The sequence below is a fragment of the Sapajus apella genome, unplaced genomic scaffold, assembly GCF_009761245.1.
Source record: "Sapajus apella isolate SASKATOON/1434 unplaced genomic scaffold, GSC_monkey_1.0 scaffold14, whole genome shotgun sequence".
Classification (NCBI taxonomy): domain Eukaryota; kingdom Metazoa; phylum Chordata; class Mammalia; order Primates; family Cebidae; genus Sapajus; species Sapajus apella.
In genome coordinates, this window is record NW_022436954.1 from 15,448,199 (window position 1) to 15,469,888 (window position 21,690).

Here is a 21,690-nt window from a genome sequence, read left to right on the forward strand (position 1 = left end):
AAAAAAAAAAAAAAAAAAAAAAAAAGAAAAAGATGAAGTGATAACTTATGGGAACATGTTGACTTATATACTTTGGAAAGCTTTTCTTCGTAGCTAAAACTGTAAGAACAATTTGATTTCATTTCCACAGTAGTACTGTGTGTTTAGATTTGAAGTTTCATTTGTTAGTAATTAGGTTAATGACTACTGTTATATTCACTGAACAATAAGTTTATACATAGGATTTACTATTCATAACTCAAAAATTCTCAGAAGTGGGTGGAGTACTTTTCAAATAATATAACAATATGGCTCGTCTGAGTGCCATGGTATTTACAATGAATTGAGCACAACCAGTTTCAGATTGGTTCCTTCTCCACTCCCACTGTTTCACCTATTAAAAATCAAAAACAGCCGGGCACGGTGGCTCACACCTATAGTCCCAGCACTTTGGGAGGCCATGGCAGGTGGATCACCTGAGGTCAGGAGTTCGAAACCAACCTGGCCAACATGGTGAAACCCCGTCTCTAGTAAAAATACAAGAATTAGCCGGGCACAGTGGTGGGTGCCTGTAATCCTAGCTACTCTCGAGGCTGAGGCAGGAGAATCGCTTGAACCCAGTGGGTGGAGGTTGCAATAAGCCAAGATCGTGCCATTGCACTCCAGCCTGGGCAACAGAGCAAGACTCTGTCTCAAAAAAAATAAATAAGTAGGGAAGGCAGCTAAGATGATAAAGGTAAGATTGTGATCAAATCAGAATATAGAAAGCATACTTAATTAATAGAGCTCTTCCAAATAGAGACTTCAGATTTGAAGTTATTGATTATTTGAACTTCTTTTGCATTTGTCATTTGTATAGTTCTTATTATGTGACTATATTGTCACTTTAGTATTTAGGAAAAATTTATTGACTTTACACCTGTGGAAACTGAAGTGGAGAAAAGTTAAAATACATCTTAGGTCACAAAAGAGGGGAAGAAGGCTATTTAACAACAGAGCCTCCTAAAGTGCCTAGAGGTAACGGCTCTTGGGAATTCAACTTTTTTTTTTTTTCCTAACTCCCCAAACTTGTTATCAGCTGTTATACTAAGATACAGATGAGTAAGCCAAGGCACTGGTTTAATTATTTTGAGAAATACAAACGTTAGGGCATCAGCCACTCAACATTCTTTTGGTCAGTACCCAAATAAGAGGGAAATAGATACATATTCTTTTTTTTTTTTTTTTTTTTTTTTTTTTTTTTTTTTTTTTTTTTTTTGAGACGGAGTTTCACTCTTGTTACCCAGGCTGGAGTGCAATGGCGCGATCTCGGCCCACCGCAACCTCCGCCTCCTGGGTTCAGGCAATTCTCCTGCCTCAGCCTCCTCAGTAGCTGGGATTACAGGCACGCGCCATCATGCCCAGCTAATGTTTTGTATTTTTAGTAGAGACAGGGTTTCACCATGTTGACCAGGATGGTCTCGATCTCTTGACCTCGTGATCCACCCGCCTCGGCCTCCCAAAGTGCTGGGAGTACAGGCTTGAGCCACCGCGCCCAGCCAGATACATATTCTTAATCATTGACTTTTCACAGAAGGTTGATGCTGCTGAATTGCTTCGTTTGTACTTGAACTATGACCTTTTAGAAGAAGCTGTGGATTTGGTGTCAGAATATGTGGATGCTGTATTGGGAAAAGGACATCAATACTTTGGAATTGAGGTAGGCATATACAAACGATCCCCAATTTACAATGGTTTGACTTATGATTTTTCAACTTTACGATGGTTTGAAAGTGATGAACATTTATGAGAAACCATACTTTAAAATATTCATACAACCATTCAGAGTTTGACTTGCAGTACAGTGTTCAATAAATTAATGAGATATTCAACAGTGTATTATAAAGTAGGCTTTTTGTTATATGATTTTGCCCAACTTATAGGTTAATGTTAAGTGTCCTGAGCATGCTTAAGTAGGCTGGGCTAACCCATGATGTTCATTAGGTTAGGTGTATTATATGCATTTTCAACTTACGATATTTTCAACTGATGATAGTTTTATTGGAAAACAAGCCCACCATAAGTTGAGGAACATCTGTATAGGCATTTCTGTTGTTGTTGTTTGTGGGTTTTTTTGTTTTTTTTTTGTTTTTTTTTTTGACAGAGTCTTGCTCTTTCACCCGGGCTGGAGCACAGTGGTGCAGCCTCCGCTCACCACAACCTCTGCCTCCCGGGTTCAAGCAATTCTCTTGCCCCAGCCTCCCGAGTAGCTACGATTGCAGGCACTTGCCACCACACCCAACTTTATTTTACATTTTATTTTATTTTATTTGAGACAGAATCTTGCTCTGTCACCCAGGTTAGAGTGCAGTGGCACGATCTTGCCTCACTGCAATCTCTGCCTTCTGGCTTCAAGCAATTCTCCTGCCTCAGCCTCCTGAGTAGCTGGGATTACAGGTGTCCGTCACCACACCCGGCTAATTTTTATGTTTTTAGTAGAGATGGGGTTTCACCATCTTGGCCAGGCTGGTCTCGAACTCCTAACTTCAAGTGAGCCACCACGCCTGACCTAGGCATTTCTTTTTATTATCATGCTCTGTAAGGTGAGAATCTGAGAGCAAATTGAACTACATGTTAGTGTATTGAACCTTTACTATCTATAGTTATACAACTAAATCTTGACACTCTAGGAATCTCTAGTCTCCCATTTATAAAATAGGAGTTTCATCTTTCTCTATCAAAATATTGTGGCATTAGTTAGCATTCAATGGAGAGAGGTAAACAAAATGGTATTATGTGTGTACCGGGACTGTGTTAAGTCTCTACAAGCATTTTTTTTTTTATTATTTTTTTGTTTTTTTTTTTTTGAGACGGATTCTTGCTCTGTCACCCAGGCTGGGGTGGAGGGGCATGATCTCGGCTCACTGCAATCTCCATCTCCTGGGTTCAGACGGATTCTTGCTCTGTCACCCAGGCTGGGGTGGAGGGGCATGATCTCGGCTCACTGCAATCTCCATCTCCTGGGTTCAAGCAATTCTTCTGCCTCAGCCTCCTAAGTAGCTGGGATTGTGCCACCACGCCTGGGTAGTTTTTGTATTTTTAGTAGAGACGGGGTTTCACCATGTTGACCAGCCTGGTCTGCCTGACCTCGTCATCTGCCCACCTTGGCTTCCCAAAGTGCTGGGATTACAGGCATGAGCTACCATGCCTGGCCAGCATTTTCTACTTAATCCTTATAACAGCCTTACAAAGAAATGTTTTAATTTTATTTTTTTTTTAACCCCTGAAAGAACAGGCTCACACAGATGGTAAATGCAATAGAATAGCCAGGTCTAAACAGGTGTAGTTAACTACAGAACCAGGTTCTTCAACCGTCATGAAATCAGCCAGGTGCAGTAGCTCACACTTGTAATCCTAGCACTTTGGGAGGTCAGGGTGGGAGGTTCGTTTAAACCCAGGGGTTCAAGACCAGCCTTGGCAACATAATGAGAACCTATCTCTACAAAAAACAGAAAAATCTTAGCTGGGCATAGTGGTGCATGTCTGTAGTCCCAGCTATGTGGGAGGATCACATGAGCCCTGGAGTTGAGGGTACAGTGAGCTATGATCTTGTCACTACACTCCAGCCTGGATGACACAGTGAGACCCTGTCTCAAAAAAAAAAAAAGAGAGAGAAAGATGACATGAATTTTTAAATATAGCCGGGCACTGTGGCTCATGCCTGTAATCCTAGCTCTTAGGGAGGCAGAGGTGGGAGGATAGCTTGAGCCCAGGACTTCAAGACCTGCCTGGGCAATATAGTGAGACCCCATTCTCCATAAAAGGAAAAATCAAAAAGACCAAAAAAAAGAATTTTTAAATATATTTAATTTAACCGAGAAAATGACAAGTTTCCCAATTGTAGAAAGGGGGGTTTCCATTGTGTACATGCACCTGCACACACACACAGTTTCTTGTTGTGAAATAAAAGCATTTTATTTGGCCCGTCACAGTGGCTTACTTTGGGAGGCCAAGGTGGGTAGATCACTTGAGGCTGGGAGTTCAAGACTAGCCTGGCCAACATGGTGAAAGCATATCTCTACTAAAAATAAAAATTAAAAAATTAGCCGGGTGTGGTGGTGCACATCTGTAGTCCAGCTCCTCAAAAGGCTGAAGCATGAGAATCGCTTGAGCCCAGAAGGTAGAGGTTGCAGTGAGCCGAGATCGTGCCATAGCACTCAACCTGGGCGACAGAGCAAGACTGTCTTAACAAAAAGGGGGCATTTTATTTTACAGAGTCCTATGAAAGCAACTACCCAGAAGAAATGGTACACTTTGCAGACTGTTTTCAAATAAACATTTTCCTTTTAGTTTCCACTGTCCGCAACGGCCCCATTGGTGTGGCTTCCGTACTCCTCTATTGATCAGCTTCTCCACGCTCTGGGAGAGAACAGTGCCAACAGTCACAACATCGCAGTAAGTCAGCCCTTTCATGAGACGTCTTCTGTAAGCCCCCGCACTAGCAGTTATACCTTGCAGCTTGATCTTCAGTTCTCAGGGATTAGAAAGGAAGCACAAAAGCCCGTTTTTGGCCCTTAAGCTGCCCAGTCCCTTTATAGATAAGGCAAAGGATCTAAGCAACATGGTGAAGAAAACGCATGAGCCACCGGGCGCGGTGGTTCACGTCTGTAATCCTAGCACTTTGGGAGGTGAAGGTGGGTGGATCACCTGAGGTCAGGAGTTCAAGACCAGCCTGGCCATCATGGTGAAACCCCATCTTTAAAAAAAAAAAGAGAGAGAGAGAGAGAGAGAAACTATATAAATGTTAATTATGCAGAGACAAATGGCATGCAGTCAGTCCATCCTTTAAAGCTTTTAGTTGGTAGGGCAGACCCTACAGGGTAAACAGGTACTTGAAATACAGTGTGATAGGTCGGGCACAGTAGCTCACGCCTGTAATCTCAGCAATTTGGGAGGCTGAGGCAGGTGGATCACCTGAGGTCAGGAGTTGGAGACCAGCTTTGCCAACCAACATGGTGAAACACCGTATCTACTAATAATATACAAAATTAGCCAGGCATGGTGGTGGGCACCTGTAATCCCAGCTACCCGGGAAGCTGAGGCAGGAGAATTGTTTGAACCCAGCAGGTAGAGGTTGCAGTGAGCCAAGATTGCACCACTGCACTCCAGCCTGGATGGCAGAACAAGACTGTCTCAAAAAAAAAAAAAAATACAGCAACATTTCTCAGGAGTCATATATGCTTGCCTTAAAATAAAAAACAATAATGTTTCCTTTGCTCAGAATAATTATAGTGATGGCTTGTTTACCAATGAGATAGAGTGCCTCCTGAGCCTATCTAAAATATTAGTTCTAGGCTGGGTGCAGTGGCCCACGCCTGTAATCCCAGCACCTTGGGAGGCCAAGGCAGGTGGATCACCTGAGGTCAGGAGTTGGAGACCAGTCTGACCAATATGAAGACACCCCATCTCTGCTAAAAATACAAAATTTGCTGGGCGTGGTGGCACATGCCTGTAATTCCAGCTACTCAGGAGGCTGAGGCAGGAGAATTGCTTGAACCTGGGAGGTGGAGGTTTCAGTGAGCTGAAATCCCAACATTGTATTCCAGCCTGGTTAACAAGAGTGAAACTTCGCCTCTAAAATAAAATAAATATTAGTTCTATATTTCACTTGGCAGCTAATAACTAGTTAAATTATATGCAGCATCTCTGGTTCTGAGAAAAGAGTTAGTGATCCTTTTATTAGAAATATTGGTATGATTTCCATTCTTAGAAAATGAGATTGAGATGTTGTATGTAACAGAGAGGCTTAGTTTTATCAGTAGAGTCACAGAGGAGACTCCTATACTGAATGGTGATTTTATGAAGCAGAGTGGCTAACAGGCTAACATCTTTATTAGACGGAATCTACTTGATGAAGTCAAAGTGATTAATAACTTCAATCTTTTTCCATTGTTGAGCTGTTCTGTAATGTTTTCCTTCTTTCCTCTTATAGCTGTCGCAGAAAATACTTGACAAATTGGAAGACTACCAGCAAAAAGTTGATAAGGCAACACGAGATTTATTATATCGTCGGACCTTGTGATCCGGAATGTTACCTAGCCTTTGTAACCGCTTGGTGCCTCTTAGGGCTTAAGACTACCCTACAGGAACCCTGTACTCAAGGCCGATTTTTATAACTATAAATCATGTGTACAGCATTCAAGCCCGCATTCTGCACAAGATAGGGCGGAAGAGTCAGAGGACCCTGTACTTGCTGGTGGTGCTAACACAATTTCTGGTGTTCAACCTTGGTCTCAAATAGCTGCTTTTGTATATGATTCACAAGCTTTTTTAGAGTTTATATTTTTTTAAACTACCGAAGACATTCTTTATCTGCAAATTAAGACCCACCTTCACTTTCCAAAATAGCTGGGGGTTGTTGGCTTGTTGTAGCTGACCACCAAAAACAGTCACGGCAAATCTTTTAATTCTTCCAATCACCTTTTGTATTTTAATGCAATTATTTTGGTCCAGAACTGACATGTATTTTCTGTATTGCACACAGAGGCTAATGATTTTGCGTACTCTTTTCATTATTTATTTTGGAGGTTTTGTATGATCTTCAATAAAGTATTAAATAATTTGCCTAGATTAAGCCTAAAATGATGACCAGCTGTTTAAAGAAGATATTTTGAATCTGGTTCTGAGCTAAAGTTGAGTAAATTCTTAGCTAAGAAAAAATTGTATCCATCATCTATATTAGCAACAGATTCTCAGAGTAAATTGTTAACGTCTATGATTTATGATAATCAAGCTGGACTTGATCATACAAGTTAGTCTAATAATGTATTTGGACCAAAATATAAACTTTATTGGTCAGATTCAGAAGCATTCATGCTCACAAGTTTTGGGAAAGTGAAAAATAATAAAATCATCTTGGATTTTATTCTATATATTAAAATTTATCTTTTAAGGAAACAATCTGTATACTACTTGCTTATATAGCCTTTTGACCCTTCTTGAGTTTTTCATAAGCCTTTAATTTTTATACTTTCAATACCATATTTACATTATATACTTTAATTAACAATGTGAATTTCTCTGTGGTACTGTTGTTGGTAGATATTGAAGTGTGTGGTTCTTTTTTTTTTTTTCTTTTTTTTTTCCCCATTTTTGCTCTACTATGATTAATATGAGGCATTTGGGGCAATTAGGAACTGGGAGAGCTCCTTTCCTCCCAGCTCTCTAAACCTGTGGCTTTCAAAACAGTAAGAAAGACATTTTGACCTACAAACACATATATACCAAAAGAAAAGTTTCCCAAATTTGTATCCTCACCTACTGTGTATCCTGATATGCTCATGAGTGACTAATGGATCATAACCCATAGTATGAAAAACATCAAGGGCTAGGCATGGTGGCTCACCCCTGTAATCCCAACACTTTGGAAAGCTGAGGCAGGCAGATCACTTGAAGTCAGGAGTTCAAGATCAACATGGGAAAACCACATCTCTCCAAAAAAACTATTAGCTGGATGTGGTGGTTCGTACCTCTAGTCCCAGCTAATGGAGGGGCTGAGGCAGGACAATGGCTTGGGCCTAGGAGGTGGAGGTTGGAGTGAGCCTTGAGCATGTCACTGCACTCCAGCCTGGGTAACAATTCAACCAAACCCTGTTGTAGCCACCTCTGGAGAGCAACGAGTAGTCAGAAACTATCCCTATTCTAGAACCTCCCCCACCATTTGTGTTGCTGATCAATGCAGTGGTTTCCATGCTGGCAGTTCACAAGATACTGATCAGCTTTTCCTGTTCTAGAACCCATGCTCAACCCAGCCCAGCTCTTCTGTCCATTGTCTTCTGCCTTCCTCACTTTGAGTCCCAACCAGAGCAGGGCATGCCCCCATCCTTCCACTCCACTTTTCTCAGTTTTGAGTCTGCATTTTTGATTGCTGGACTGTGTGTTACTTTAATAATCTATAATAGCAGCAGTATTCCTTGTTTTTCCCAACGCTGGCAACTTTCTAATCATAAAGTAGTATTTCAAAGGTTCCTCCCGGCCAGGTGTGGTGGCTCACACCTTCAATCCCAGCACCTTGGGAGGCCGAGGCAGGTGGATCACCTGAGGTCGAGTTCAAGACCAGCTTAACCAACATGGCGAAACCCTGTCTCTACTAAAAATAACAAAAATTAGGTGGGCGTGGTGGCAGGTGACTGTAATCCCAGCTACTCAGGAGGCTGAGGCAGGACAACTGCTTGAACCCAGGAGGCGGAGGTTGTAATGAGCCAAGACCATGCCATTGCACTCCATCTCAAAAAAAAAAGTTCATTCCTTTTTAGTATCTAGCTACTTACTGTTAAAAGTTGTGACTCTTAGATGAAACCTTAATTTCATAGTTCTTAAATAATTTAACCAGTTATAGCTGGTAAGTCACCTACCTTACCAGCCTGTGACAATAAAAGCAGGTTTTTTTAATATTAGAATTCATGACAGCCAGTACGGTGGCTCGCGCCTGTAATCCCAGCACTTTGGGAGGCCAAGGCAGGTGAATCATGAAGTCAGGATGTCAAGACCATCTTGGCTAACATGGTGAAACCCTGTCTCTACTAAAAATACAAAATATCAGCCGGGCGCGGTGGCTCACGCCTGTAATCCCAGCACTTTGGGAGGCCAAGGCAGGTGAATCACGAAGTCAGGATGTCAAGACCATCTTGGCTAACATGGTGAAACCCTGTCTCTACTAAAAATACAAAATATCAGCTGGGTGCGGTGGCTCATGCCTGTAATCCTAGCACTTTGGGAGGCCGAGGCGGGTGGATCACCTGAGGTCAGGAGTTCAAGACCAGCCTGGCCATCATGGTGAAACCCCATCTTTGAAAAGAAAAAATGTAAAAAAAGAAATACAAAAAATCAGCCAAGTGTGGTGGCCCACGCCTGTAGTCCCAGCTACGAGCTACTCGGGAGTCTGAGGCAAGAGAATCGCTTGAACCCAGGAGGCATCAGTTGCAGTGAGCCGAGATCACGCCATTGCACTCCAGCGAGACTGTCCTCAAACACACTGAATTTCATATCGACCAAGTTTTAGCTGTAATTTTTTTCTACTAGAACATAGAATATATTATAGAAGTTTTCTAAAGTTTTCTTTCATCACAGTTCTTTCCAATGGTGCCTATACATAAAAATATCGATTCTTCTGTATTTTTTTTTTCAAAATAGGAAGGCCCTTTAATAGAAATAAGTCATCATTTATCATTAACCCCTTGTCACAAAAAATATACCTTTCGGTGCCTGCACAGAACTCTATCATCAAAAAGCCAATTTATTGTTCAAATGACCTATGCCAGTCACTGGACTAAAAATATTTCTTCCAGTAAATGATACTTCATGTTTTTTGTGTTTTTTTTTTTTGAGACGGAGTTTCACTCTTGTTACCCAGGCTGGAGTGCAATGACGTGATCTCGGCTCACCGCAACCTCCGCCTCCTGGGTTCAGGCAATTCTCCTGCCTCAACCTCCTGAGTAGCTGGGATTACAGGCACGCACCACCATGCCCAGCTAATGTTTTGTATTTTTAGTAGAGACAGAGTTTCACCATGTTGACCAGGATGGTCTCGATCTCTTGACCTCGTGATCCACCCGCTTCGGCCTCCCAAAGTGCTGGGATTACAGGCTTGAGCCACCGCGCCCGGCGACACTTCATGTTTTAAGTGAACTTCCCCCAAAATACACAAGGTCAAATAAAGAATGTATCTGTAGGCCGGGCGCAGTGGCTCATGCCTATAATCTAAGCATTTGGAGGCCAAGGTGGGCGGATCACCTGAGGTCGGGAGTTCAAGACCCACCTGACCAACAATGGTGAAACCCCATCTTTAAAAAAAATAAAAATAGCCGGGCACGGTGGCTCACGCCTGTAATCCCAGCACTTTGGGAGGCTGAGGCCGGTGGATCACGAGGTCAATTGATCGAGACCATCCTGGTCAACATGGTGAAACCCCGTCTCTACTAAAAATACAAAAAATCAGCTGGGCATGGTGGCGCGTGCCTGTAGTCCCAGTTACTCGGGAGGCTGAGGCAGGAGAATTGCCTGAACCCAGGAGGCGGAGGTTGCAGTGAGCCGAGATCACGCCATTGCACTCCAGCCTGGGTAACAAGAGCGAAACTCCGTCTCAAAAAAAAAAAAAAAGAGTACACCTGGGCCAGGCACAGTGGCTCACACCTGTAATCCCAGCACTTTGGGAGGCCAAAGCAGCAGATCACTTGAGGCAAGGAGTTTCAGACCAGCCTGGCCTTCACGCCTGGCCAGGAAGCTTGGAGATTGAGTTCAATCACACAGCCAATGATTTAATCAATTACACCTATGTAATGAAGCCCCAGCAAAATTCTAAACATCAAGATTTGGTGGAGCGTCCCTGTTGGTAAAGGGAGGGTGCTGGGAGGGTGACAGGCCCTGACTCCACAGGCAGCATGGAAGCTCCGTGCTCCCTCCCAGACCTTGCCCTATTCGTTATCCTTTATAGTAAACCCATAAGCATATGTATGCCGCTTTCCTACATGCTGAGCAGTTCCAGTGAATGATAGAAAAAGCGTCCTGGGAAGCCCTGAATTTGTAGCCAGTCAGAAGTGTCCAAGGGGCTGGACACAGCGGCTCATGCCTGTAACCTCAGCATTTCAGAAGGCCGAGGCAAGCAGATCACCTGAGGTTAGGAGCGCGAGACCAGCCTGGCCAACACAGCAAAAACCCATCTCTACTGAAAATACAAAAATTAGCCGGGCGTGGTGGCACGTGCCTGTATCCCAGCTACTTGGGAGGCTGAGAAACAAGAATTACTTGAACCTGGGAGGCAAAGATTGCAGTGAGCCAAGATCACGCCACTGCACTCCAGCCTGGGCTACAGAGTGAGACTCATGTAAAAAACAAACAAAAGTGTCAGAGGACTGGGGGATCTCCCTTATAGCTGAAGTCAGTCTTAGGACTGAACCCAATGAAGTCAAAGCCAAATTCAGGTGCTTAGAGTTGGAATTGAATTGTACAAAGTACACCCACTTTGGAGTGAAACCAAATAAAATTCAGATAAATCAACAAATACACAATCATAAGACTTTATTCTAACCCTGCTAAAGTTGAGACATCTGTGAACAGCCCACCTTTGAAGGTAACCTCGGAAAGCCAGAGCCTTAAAATGTATTCAGAAAGATCAGCTTTTGGAATTAAGATTAAATCCCTGCATGCTTATAATCCCAACACTTTTGGAAGCCAAGATGGGAGGATCACTGGAGCCCAGGAGTTAAAGACCAGCCTGGGCAACATAGTGAGACCTCATCTCTGCAAAAAATGTTTAAAGCTGGCCAGGCGTGGTGGCTCACACCTGTAATCCCAGCACTTTGGGAGGCTGAGATGGGTAGATCACCTGAGGTCAGGAGTTCGAGACCAGCCTGGCCAACATGGTGATACCCCATCTCTAATTAAAAAAAAATATATATAAGTGTTTAAAGTTAGCCAGGCATGGTGGTACACACCCATAGTCCCAGCTATCTGCGAGGCGGAGATGTGAGGATCCCTTGACCCGTGGTTGGAGCTGCACTGAGCCATGATCGTGCCGCTGCACTCCAGCCTGAGCCGAAGAGCAAGAGACCCTGTCTCAAAGTAAATAAATAGTAAATATTAAAAATCAAATAATAAAGAAATGAAATATATAAGAAATCATACAACGCAACAGCAAAAGAACAAAAGATTTTTAAATGGTTAGTGGGTCTGAAAAGACCTTTTTTTTTTTGAGACAGGGTCTCTGTCAGCCAGGCTGGAATACAGTGGCACTGTCACTGCTCACTGCAGCCTCCACCTCCCAGGCTCAAGCGATCCTCTCACCTCAGCCTCATGAGTAGCTGGGATCACAGGCACACACCACCGTTCCTGGCTAATTGTGTTTATTGTTTATAGAGATGGGGCTTCCTGTGTTCCTCAGACTGGTCTTGAACTCCTGGGCTCAAGCAATCCTCTCACCTCAGCCTCTCAAAGTGCTGGTATTATAGGCATGAGCCACTGCTCCTGGACTGAAAAGACATTTGTCCAAAGAAGACAAACAAATGGCCAACAGATATATGAAAAGGTGATGACCATCACTGTTATATGTAAGTTTTCAGGGCTGCAAAAGTAGTAGCACTTGATATAAATTTTCTCAGCAAAGCAATTTACTTCTATAGAAGGGTGTGTCTCACAGATGGAGCAATGGCAAACGCACACCTGAACAGGGGAGGGGAAGGTTCTTATCCCTGACACAGGTAGCCCCTACTGCTGTGCTGTTCCCCTATTGGCTAGGGTTGGATTGCACAGTCTAAGCTAATTCCGATTGGCTATTTTAAAGGGAGCAGGAGTATGAGCCAGAGCAGTGGGGTGAGCAGTTTGGCAGGAAGGACGGTTACAGAACAGGTAACTAAAGGTGACAGTCAAAGCAGGTGATCGGGGGAGTCAGGACAGAGCAGATGACCAGGGGAACAGATGTGAACTACTGATTAGAATTGGTGGAAAGGCCAGGCATGGTGGCTCACGCCTGTAATCCCAGCACTTTGGGAGGCCAAGATGGGTGGATCACCTGAGGTCAGGAGTTCAAGACCAGCCTGGCCAACATGGTGACACCCCATCACTATTTTATTAAAATTAAAAAAAAAAAAAAAAAAGAACTGGTGGAAAAGATTGTTTACTGAAACTAGGAGGAAGTTAAACTTTAAAATGGAGGACAAAGGCCGGGCGTGGTGGCTCACGCCTGTAATCCCAGCACTTTGGGAGCCCGAGGCGGGTGGATCACGAGGTCAAGAGATCGAGACCATCCTGGTCAACATGGTGAAAACCCGTCTCTACTAAAAAAATACAAAAAATTAGCTGGGCATGGTGGCGCGTGCTTGTAATCCCAGCTACTCAGGAGGCTGAGGCAGGAGAATTGCCTGAACCCAGGACACGGAGGTTGTGGTGAGCCGAGATCGCGCCATTGCACTCCAGCCTGGGTAACAAGAGCGAAACTCCGTCTCAAAAAAAATAAAATAAAATAAAATGGAGGACAAAGAACTGAACAATCTGACATGCTGATTCTTTGAAGAGAAATTTAGAACTCATTGTATTCAACAACTCCTTCCTCTTGAATTTTTTACAGCTTTCTCTTCAAATGTCCTTAAAATGTCTTGGCTTGCTGGGCGTGATGGCTCACGCCTGTAATCCAAGCATTTTGGAGGCCAAGGCGGGCAGATCACCTGAGGTCGGGAGTTCAAAACCAGCCTGACCAACATGAAACCCCATCTTAAAAAAAAAATGTCTTGGCTTAGTTGTTCTGCTTGATTTTCTGAAAGAAGCTTCTCTGAATAAGGTGGAGGGGAATTAAGGAAGATTTTAGTAAGTGCTGCTTTCATGAGTCTTTGCACCAGCCTACTGACTCATGGTATGACACAATGCCTGACAAGAATGAGTACACCTACTACAGCTTCGAGAGAAGAATCGAGGCTATGATTCCTTTCCATTTACCGAACCATTTTTCTAGCCAGCCTGTGAAGGGGTCATTTATCCTTGAGTTTTTGGTTAACTCATTGGACAGAACAGTTAGACCTTGCAGTGCCTTTGTTATACTTCCATCAGGGGTGGTATTGTTTGGGATGAAAGTACAACACTGAGTTTTAATCATGATGCAAATTCTTCTTCTTTCTGCTAATATCATATCCAAAGTTATTCTATTTTCCTACGCTATCTGGCTAGCAGCCCCTAATTATTCAGCTATTTCTTTGATACCATAATAGCATCTCTAGTGTAGTTAATAAACCGCCGCTGGTTGTAATAAATGTAATTTATCCAATCTACGTTCTTATTACTTGTCACCTACCAAAATATTGACTCAAATCCTGCAGCTAATTGATCTCGGGCTTTAAATGTATCTGGTACTCCTCATGGATCTCCAATTGCATCTAAATAAATGTGAGAATCGAAAGACTCATAAGGGGCTTCTCTTGCTTTATGATGTTGTATTTTTCCTTCCTCTGGTTAATGAGACGCCAGGGTGAAACTAGAGCACAAGTGCCACTCTAATTACTTGGCAGAGTGTCCAGTAAAGGTCCACTACAATACCACCGTACATTGCTAGGGATGAACAAGGGTAAGCTCTTGAAAAGTCTTAAGCTCCCTGTATCTCTTCAGGTCTCCAAGGAAAGCTGTTTCCTCCTTGTCATCATAAACACGAAGTGAACTTACTGTCGGGAGACAGAGGCTGGATGGCCCTCGGGGGCTGACCTGCAGGGTGTTGAACTTTGGGATATAGCAGAGAGAGAGCTTGGCATGACTTGTTACCCCAGGCTGTAAAATCTTGGACAAGAGCTACCATACAGCCCATGCCTGGTTGACTGGAGAAGCATCCTGGTGGAAATGGGACAATCTGGGCCTCTGACCTGCCATGCATACGAGCATAACAATTGCTTTTGTTTAACGTGGGGACAGAATATTTGATCCGTTCCAACCAGGCATTTGTATCTTGTTATCTTATCTCTATTGCTAAAGTTTATTTTAAATCATTTACTTCTACAAAGTCTACTTTGGTCCTATTATTGGGCATAGAAAGGATGACAGTTTGATCAGAACAGGTCCAAAGGAGAAGAGGGGGAGGGGGACAAAAAGGATGAGGGATTAATAAAATGCATTTCGAAAGACTTTATGAGGTCTGTACCGGCCAACTTGGCTCTTGTACCGTAGAAGCAACCCAACGTGGGGTCAGGGTCGGTAGAGGTAGAGGTAAGAAGTGAGAGCTGCCCTGGATCGAATTGGTACTGTTAACAATTACTGGGTTTTTTTTTTAAAGAGACAGGGTCTCGCTATGTTGCCCAGGCTGGAGTGCAGTGGCTATTCACAGGCGCGATCCCACTACTAATCAGAACTGGAGTTTTGACCTGCTCCACCTCCGACTTGGACTGGTTCACCCCTCCTTAGGCAACCTGGTGGTCCCCTGCTCCCAGGAGGTCACCATATTTATGCTGCACTTAGAGCGGACACCCGATCGGCATAGCACACTACAGCCCAGAACTCCTGGGCTCAAGCAATCCTCCCACCTCAGCCTCTTGAGTAGCTGGGAATACAAGCACGCGCCACCGTGCCGGCAGTACTGTTGACAATTAGAAGGAACACTTTCTTTGGTGATACGGAGGTATGGCTTTAGAGAGGTGTAGCCCTTTAAGGAATTCCTCCTTGTTCCTCAGTGGTCCATAGGACATCATCTAGGAGGGACAGCACCATCCTGGAAACTTGCCTTCGTTTAGTTCCTAAAATTTGAGAAATGTGGGGGACTTGGTTTCTATGAAGCAAGGGTCACGGAGGTTAAAAGTCACCTTGGAACGACAGATATATTTTTCTGAGGAGGCCAGTTACCTTTGGTTTTGGAAATCCCCACAAGGTTTGGCGAGACAGGCCATTAAATGTGATTGTCTAAGGAAAAGGTGACCTGGTTACATTAATAACAAGGTGGTCAGCAATAGAACAAGGAAAGAAGAAAGAGTAATAAAATAAATGAAGGAGGGTTAAGCTTTTCTTAGCGTTAGTTTGGTAGAGTTTCCTGGGACTATGGCCTATGACTCCGGAGGGGATGGTGCTTTCTAGACTCAGGTGTGATGGGTCTGTCCTCTTTCTGCTGTCTGGATTGCAGTTTTGATAGTTAGGAGCAGTATGTAAGGTTTTTCCCAGGCTGGTTTGAGCTGTTCCTTCTCTCCAACTTTTGACAAGGAGGTGGTCCCTAGGCTGATGTTGGTATACTGGAAACTCGAGGGGTGGCACCTGTGCAAAAAGACCTGTTAGTTCTCAGGGAAGAGAAAGTGGAAGATACACCAAGTATATAATTTCTGAGAAACTGATCTTTGTTTCAAATGTAGAAAGATCAGTAGTAGAATGTAGATAAGGCAATCCATAAAGCATCTTATAAGGGGATAGGCCTGTGTCTTTTTGGGGAGCAGTTCAGACTCTCAACAGGGTGATAGGCCTTTCTACTTTCCCTGATGAAGGTGGGTGCCAGGGAGTATGAAATTCCTATGTTATATCCATTACCCGGATTAAATTCGTTCTTTTTTTTTTCTTGAGACAGAGTCTCGCTCTGTCTTCCAGGCTGAAGTGCAGTGGTGCGATCTCGGCTCACTGCAATCTCCACCTTCTGGGTTCAACTGATTCTCCTGCCTCAGCCTCTAGAGTAGCTGGGATTACAGGCACCTACCACCACTCCCAGCTAATTTTTTTTTTTTTGTATTTTCAGTAGAGACGAGGTTTCACCATGTTGGTCAGGCTGGTCTCAAACTTCTGATCTGCCCGTCTCCACCTCCCAAAGTGCTGAGATCACAGGAGTGAACCACTATGCCCAGCCTACCTGGATTAATTTCTTAATGACATGTGCAGTGAAATGAGTCCAGGAAAATAAAAATCAGGCCAGGTGCGGTCATTTCACCAATGAATTGGGCAACACTTCATTCCATAAAATAGAATGAGTGTTCCAACAAGTTAAACAGAGGAGGTCGGTCTTACAGACAGAAAAGAGCTAAGGAGAAAACAGAACACAGCTTGGTAGCTTCCTTTTTTTTTTCAGATAGGGTCTCACTCTGGCACCCCAGCTGGACTGCAGTGGCCCAATCATGGGTGACTACAGCCTGGACCTCCAGGGCTCAACTGATTCTCCCACCTCAGCCTTCCAAGTAGCTGGAACTACGGGTGAATTTTTGCTATTTTTTGAAGTAATGGAGTTTTGCTATGTTGCTCAGGCTGGAGATAGTTTCAAAGCTACTTTCCTTGTAAAGGTTAAAACAGAAGGGATTTCCTTAACATGGTGACTAAAGCTGGCCTGTTTGGAGACTTGGGTATTATCTCTGTCTCCTGATTCCCCAGATGGTAACATTAACAACTTCTTTTCCTTTCTTTCCTTTTTTTTGAGACGGAGTCTTGCTCTGTTGCCCAGACTGGAGTGCAGTGGCGTGATCTCGTCTCACTGCAACCTCTGTCTCCCCAGTACAAGTGATTCTCCTGCCTCAGCCTCCCAAGTAGCTAGGACTACAGGTGTGTGCCACCAAGCTCAGCTAATTTTTGTACTTCTAGTAGAGATAAGGTTTCACCATGTTGGCCAGGATGGTCTCGATCTCTTGACCTCGTGATCTGCCGGCCTCTGCCTCCCAAAATGCTGGGATTACAGGTGTGAGCCACTGTGCCAGGCCTCATTTTTTTTAAAATAGAGATGGAGTCTTGCTATGTTGCCCAGGCTGGTCTTGAAATCCTGGGCTCAAGTGATCCTCCCACCTCAGCCTCCCAAAGTGCTGAGATTACAGGCATGAGCCATCATGCCCAGCTAAACAACTTCATTTTAATTTAATGATAGGGAATGCTAGCATGAGTAACTCCATTTTAGTATGGCCTATTGGGGGCCTAGTACAGGAGCTCAGTCCAAAACAATGGCCTCCTATAAATTTTTATTATTTATTTATTTTTTGAGACAGAATTTTGCTCTTGTCGCCCAGGCTGGAGTGCAATGACGCGACCTCAGCTCACTGCAACCTCTGCCTCCTGGGTTCAAGTGAGTCTCCTGCCTCAGCCTCCTGAGTAACTGAGATTACAGGCATGTGCCATCACACACAGCTAATTTTTGTATTTTTTTTTTATTATACTTTGGGCTCTGGGGTACATGTGCACATCCTGCATCCTGCAGGATTGTTGCATAGGTACATACATGCCATGGTGGTTTGCTGTCTCCATCCCCTGCCCCCGTAATTTTTGTATTTTTAGTAGAGACAGGGTTTCACCATGTAAGTCAGGTTGGTCTTGAACTCCTGACCTCAGGTGATCCACCCACCTCAGCCTCCCAAAGTGCTGGGATTACAGGCATGAGCCACGGCGCCCGGCGTTGCCTCCTGTAAATATTATTGAACAACTGACTGCGCTAATCATTTCACTACATATATGTACATTAAATCATCACATTATGTACTTTAAATATATAAAACTTTTTATCAATTATGCCTCAATAAAACTAGAAGAAAAAGCCAATGGTTATCAACTCTGGCTAAGCATTAGAATAACCTAAGTAACTTTTTTTTTTTTTTTTTTTTTTTTTGAGACGGAGTTTCGCTCTTGTTACCCAGGCTGGAGTGCAGGCTGGAGTGCAATGGCGCGATCTCGGCTCACTGCAACCTCCGCCTCCTGGGTTCAGGCAATTCTCCTGCCTCAGCCTCCTGAGCAGCTGGGACTACAGGCACGCGCCACCATGCCCAGCTAATTTTTTGTATTTTTAGTAGAGACGGGGTTTCACCATGTTGACCAGGATGGTCTCGATCTCTTGACCTCGTGATCCACCCGCCTCGGCCTCCCAAAGTGCTGGGATTACAGGCTTGAGCCACCGCGCCCGGCCCCCACCTAAGTAGCTTTTTTAAAAAAGGAAGCTGGGTGCAGTGGATCACAACTGTAAGTCCAACACCTTGGGAGGTCTGGGAAACAAAACAAGACTTTGTCTTTACTTAAACTGGCAGCCAGGCATGGTAGCTCACAACAATCCTATGGATACTGGTACTCATGCATTTTGTGGTTGTAGAAACAAGTTTAGGGATGTTAAGAAACTTGTCTAGGCCATCACATCTGAAAGGTGTGAAGAAGAAGTTTTCAATCCATATATTTGGCTTCAAAGTCCCTACACAAAACTCCGTATTTTACTGCCTCTCTCCTCAATAAATACATCAGAAAATTGCTAACAGCTTTAAAACAGCAAATTCTTAGGCCAGGTGTGGTGGCTCATGCCTGTAATCCAAGCACTTTGGGTTACAAAGGCAGGTGGATCACCTGAGGTCAGGAGTTCAAGACCAGCCTGACCAACATGGTGAAAGCCCGTCTTAAAAAAACAAAACAAACAAACAAATAAAACAGCGAATTCTTGGGGCCGGGCACAGTGGCTCCTGCCTGTAAAATCCTAGCACTTTGCGTGGCCGAGGCAGGCGGATCACCTAAGGTCAGGAATTTGAGACCAGCCTGGCCAACGTGGCAAAACCCCATCTCTTAAAAATACAAAAATTAGCCGGTTGTGGTGGTGGGTGCCAATAATCTCAGCTATTCCGGGGGCTGAGGCAGGAGAATCGCTTGAACCTGGGAGGCGGAGGTTGCAGCGAGCTTAGATCGCACTACTGCACTCCAGCCTGGGTAAAAGAGTGAAACTCCATCTCAAAAACAAAACAAAACAAAACAAAACCCCAGCAAATTCTTTCCTGCTTCTACCTTTCAAATTTTCAGAAATCTGTATAATCTCAGGACATCCTAATCCAGAAACTCTTCCCATAGGTAGGAAAAAGAACGAAGTCTTGCTCCTTGTTTCAAGTTTGTATATATTCACTCAAAAACATTTGCTGAGTGCTTCTATGTTCCAGAAAGTATATTTCATATACACGGAACAAAACAGACAAGCAGCTGCTCCAGTGGCTTTTGCATTCGACCACCAATTTGAGAGTATATCTGTAAACTGGGGCTAATAGTAGCTACCCTATACGATTGTTGTGAGAATCAAATGCAGGCCAGGGACAGTGGCTCACATCTGTAATCCCAAAACTTTTAGAGGCCAAGGCAGGAGGATCACTTGAGGCCAGAAATTTGAGACCAAGCCTGAGCAATACAATGAGATCCCATCTCTACAAAAAAATGAAATAATTAGTCAGCTGCGGTGGCTAACACCTGTAATTCCAGCACTCTGGGAGGCCAAGGTGATTGGATCACCTGAGGCCAGGAGTTCGAGGTCAGCCTGGACAACATTGTGGAACCCTGGCTCTACTAAAAATACAAAAAATTAGCTGGGCATGGTGGTGGATGCCTGTAATCTCAGCTACTCAGGAGGCTGAGGCAGGAGAATCTCTTGAACCTGGGAGGTGGTACTAAAAGTACAAAAATTAGTGGGGGTGGTGGCAAGCACCTGTAGTCCCAGCTACTTGGGAGGCTGAGGTGGGAGAATTGCTGGAACCTGCGAGGTGGAGGCTGCAGTGAGCCAAGATCACACCACTGCACTCCAACCTGGGTGACTCTGTATAAAAAACAAAAATTAAAAAATTAGCCAGGCATGGTGGCACACACCTGTAGTCCTAGATACAATGTAAGCCGAGGCAAGAGGATGGCTTGAGCTCAGGAGTTCAAGGCTGCAGTGAGGTATAATCATGTACTCCAACATGGACTCCACGTCCGGACAGAAAGACACTTTTAAAATAAAATTAGAAGGCCGGGCGTGGTGGCTCACGCCTGTAATCCCACCACTTTCGGGAGGCCAAGGCGGGCAGATCACGAGGTCAAGAAATCGAGACCATCCCGGCCAAGATGGTGAAACCCCCTCTCTACTAAAAATACAAAAACTAGCCGGGCATGGAGGTGCGTGCCGGTAATCCCAGCTACTCGGAAGGCTGAGGCAGGAGGATCGCTTGAACCCAGGAGGCGGACGTTGCAGTGAGCCGAGATTGCACCACTGCACTCCAACCTGGCGACAGAGCGAGACTCGGTCTCAAAATATATATATAAATAATAAATAAATAAATAAAATTAGAAATAATCATTTTGAAAGAGAATCAAATGCTTCGTGTAAAGCGCTTAGTGACTGACACATAGAGTTCAATAAGTAGATATTTTTAGTGGAAACTGAGCTGCTGCGGATATAAATACCACTCGCATTCCTTAGTTTAGAGGGGAGACAGATGTCAATAGGATGCCAAGTGCCAGGGAGGGGCTGAGCAGGAGAGGTCACGCCTGCTCTGCGCCTGCATTGCGCCTCAGAGGATGACTTTCATCAGGTGATGCAGTAATTATTCCAGCCAGTGCAAAAGAAAGGTGAGGGAGGTGATGCTCCAAGTGGCTGGCTCCAGAGGTAGAGGAGACGGAGAGATGGGAGTGTTAAAGCAAGAGTTAATTAAAACAGGCTCACGATAGTAGTGGGATAAGACTGGTAAAGTTCCTGTATTCCATCCCAACAATTTTGGGCTTTTTCCTTGTAAGTAGTAGACTGTCTCGTGATTTTTCCCAGCTAATAAGAGAGAAAATATGAGACGTCTATTTGTGTGTTCTAAGAAATTACAAAAGCGTAAAACAGCCACTGTCCTAATGTTCAATGCTATACCCACAGTAAGTCACGATAATCAGGGCGAAACTTGGGGAAGGGCCCGGAAAGCAGCCCACCTTTTTTTTTTTTTGAGACAGTCTCACTCTGTCGCCCATGCTGAAGTGCAATGGCGATCTCGGCTCGCTGCAACCTCTGCCGCCCGGGTTCAAGCGATTCTCGTGCCTCAGCCTCCCGAGTAGCTGGGATTACAGGCGCCTGCCACCGCGCCCGGCTAATTTTTTTGTATTTTTAGTAGAGTCGGGGTTTCAACATCTTGGCCAGGCTGGTCTCAAACTCCTGACCTCGTGATCCATCCGCCTCGGCCCCGCCTCCCAAAGTGGTGGGATTACAGGCGTGAGTCACTGCGCCCGGCCTAGCAGAACACCTTTCTAGAAGACAAATAACACAGAACGCTTGGCCGAGAATAGCCACAAGATGGAGGACAAGAGAGTAAAGAAAACACTCAGGGAAAGCGCATGGGTGGCACCCGACGGAAGTGGGGTAGTTATTCTAATTCAGGCCCTTCTGCACTATTGGCTGGACTCACCCTTTTTCCTTTTCCATTGGCCACCGGTCCCTTCCCTGGGTCAAAACAGCCAATCGCCTAGCGCCATGGGTAAGCCCGCCCTTTCTCCCGGTGAGGAGGAGCCAGAAGA

General features: G+C 44.4%; 1 protein-coding gene across 1 annotated transcript in view; it reads left to right on the forward strand.

The window, feature by feature from the left end:
• NUP160 (nucleoporin 160) overlaps positions 1-7,033 on the forward strand; it is a 67,926-nt gene extending 60,893 nt beyond the window's left edge. The window contains exons 31-33 of the mRNA XM_032282483.1: positions 1,553-1,678; positions 4,309-4,413; positions 5,951-7,033. Of these exons, the coding sequence (XP_032138374.1) occupies positions 1,553-1,678; positions 4,309-4,413; positions 5,951-6,040 (321 nt within the window). The 3' untranslated portion in view covers positions 6,041-7,033. The remainder of the gene's footprint in view (positions 1-1,552; positions 1,679-4,308; positions 4,414-5,950) is intronic.
• The last annotated feature ends 14,657 nt before the right edge of the window (positions 7,034-21,690 follow it).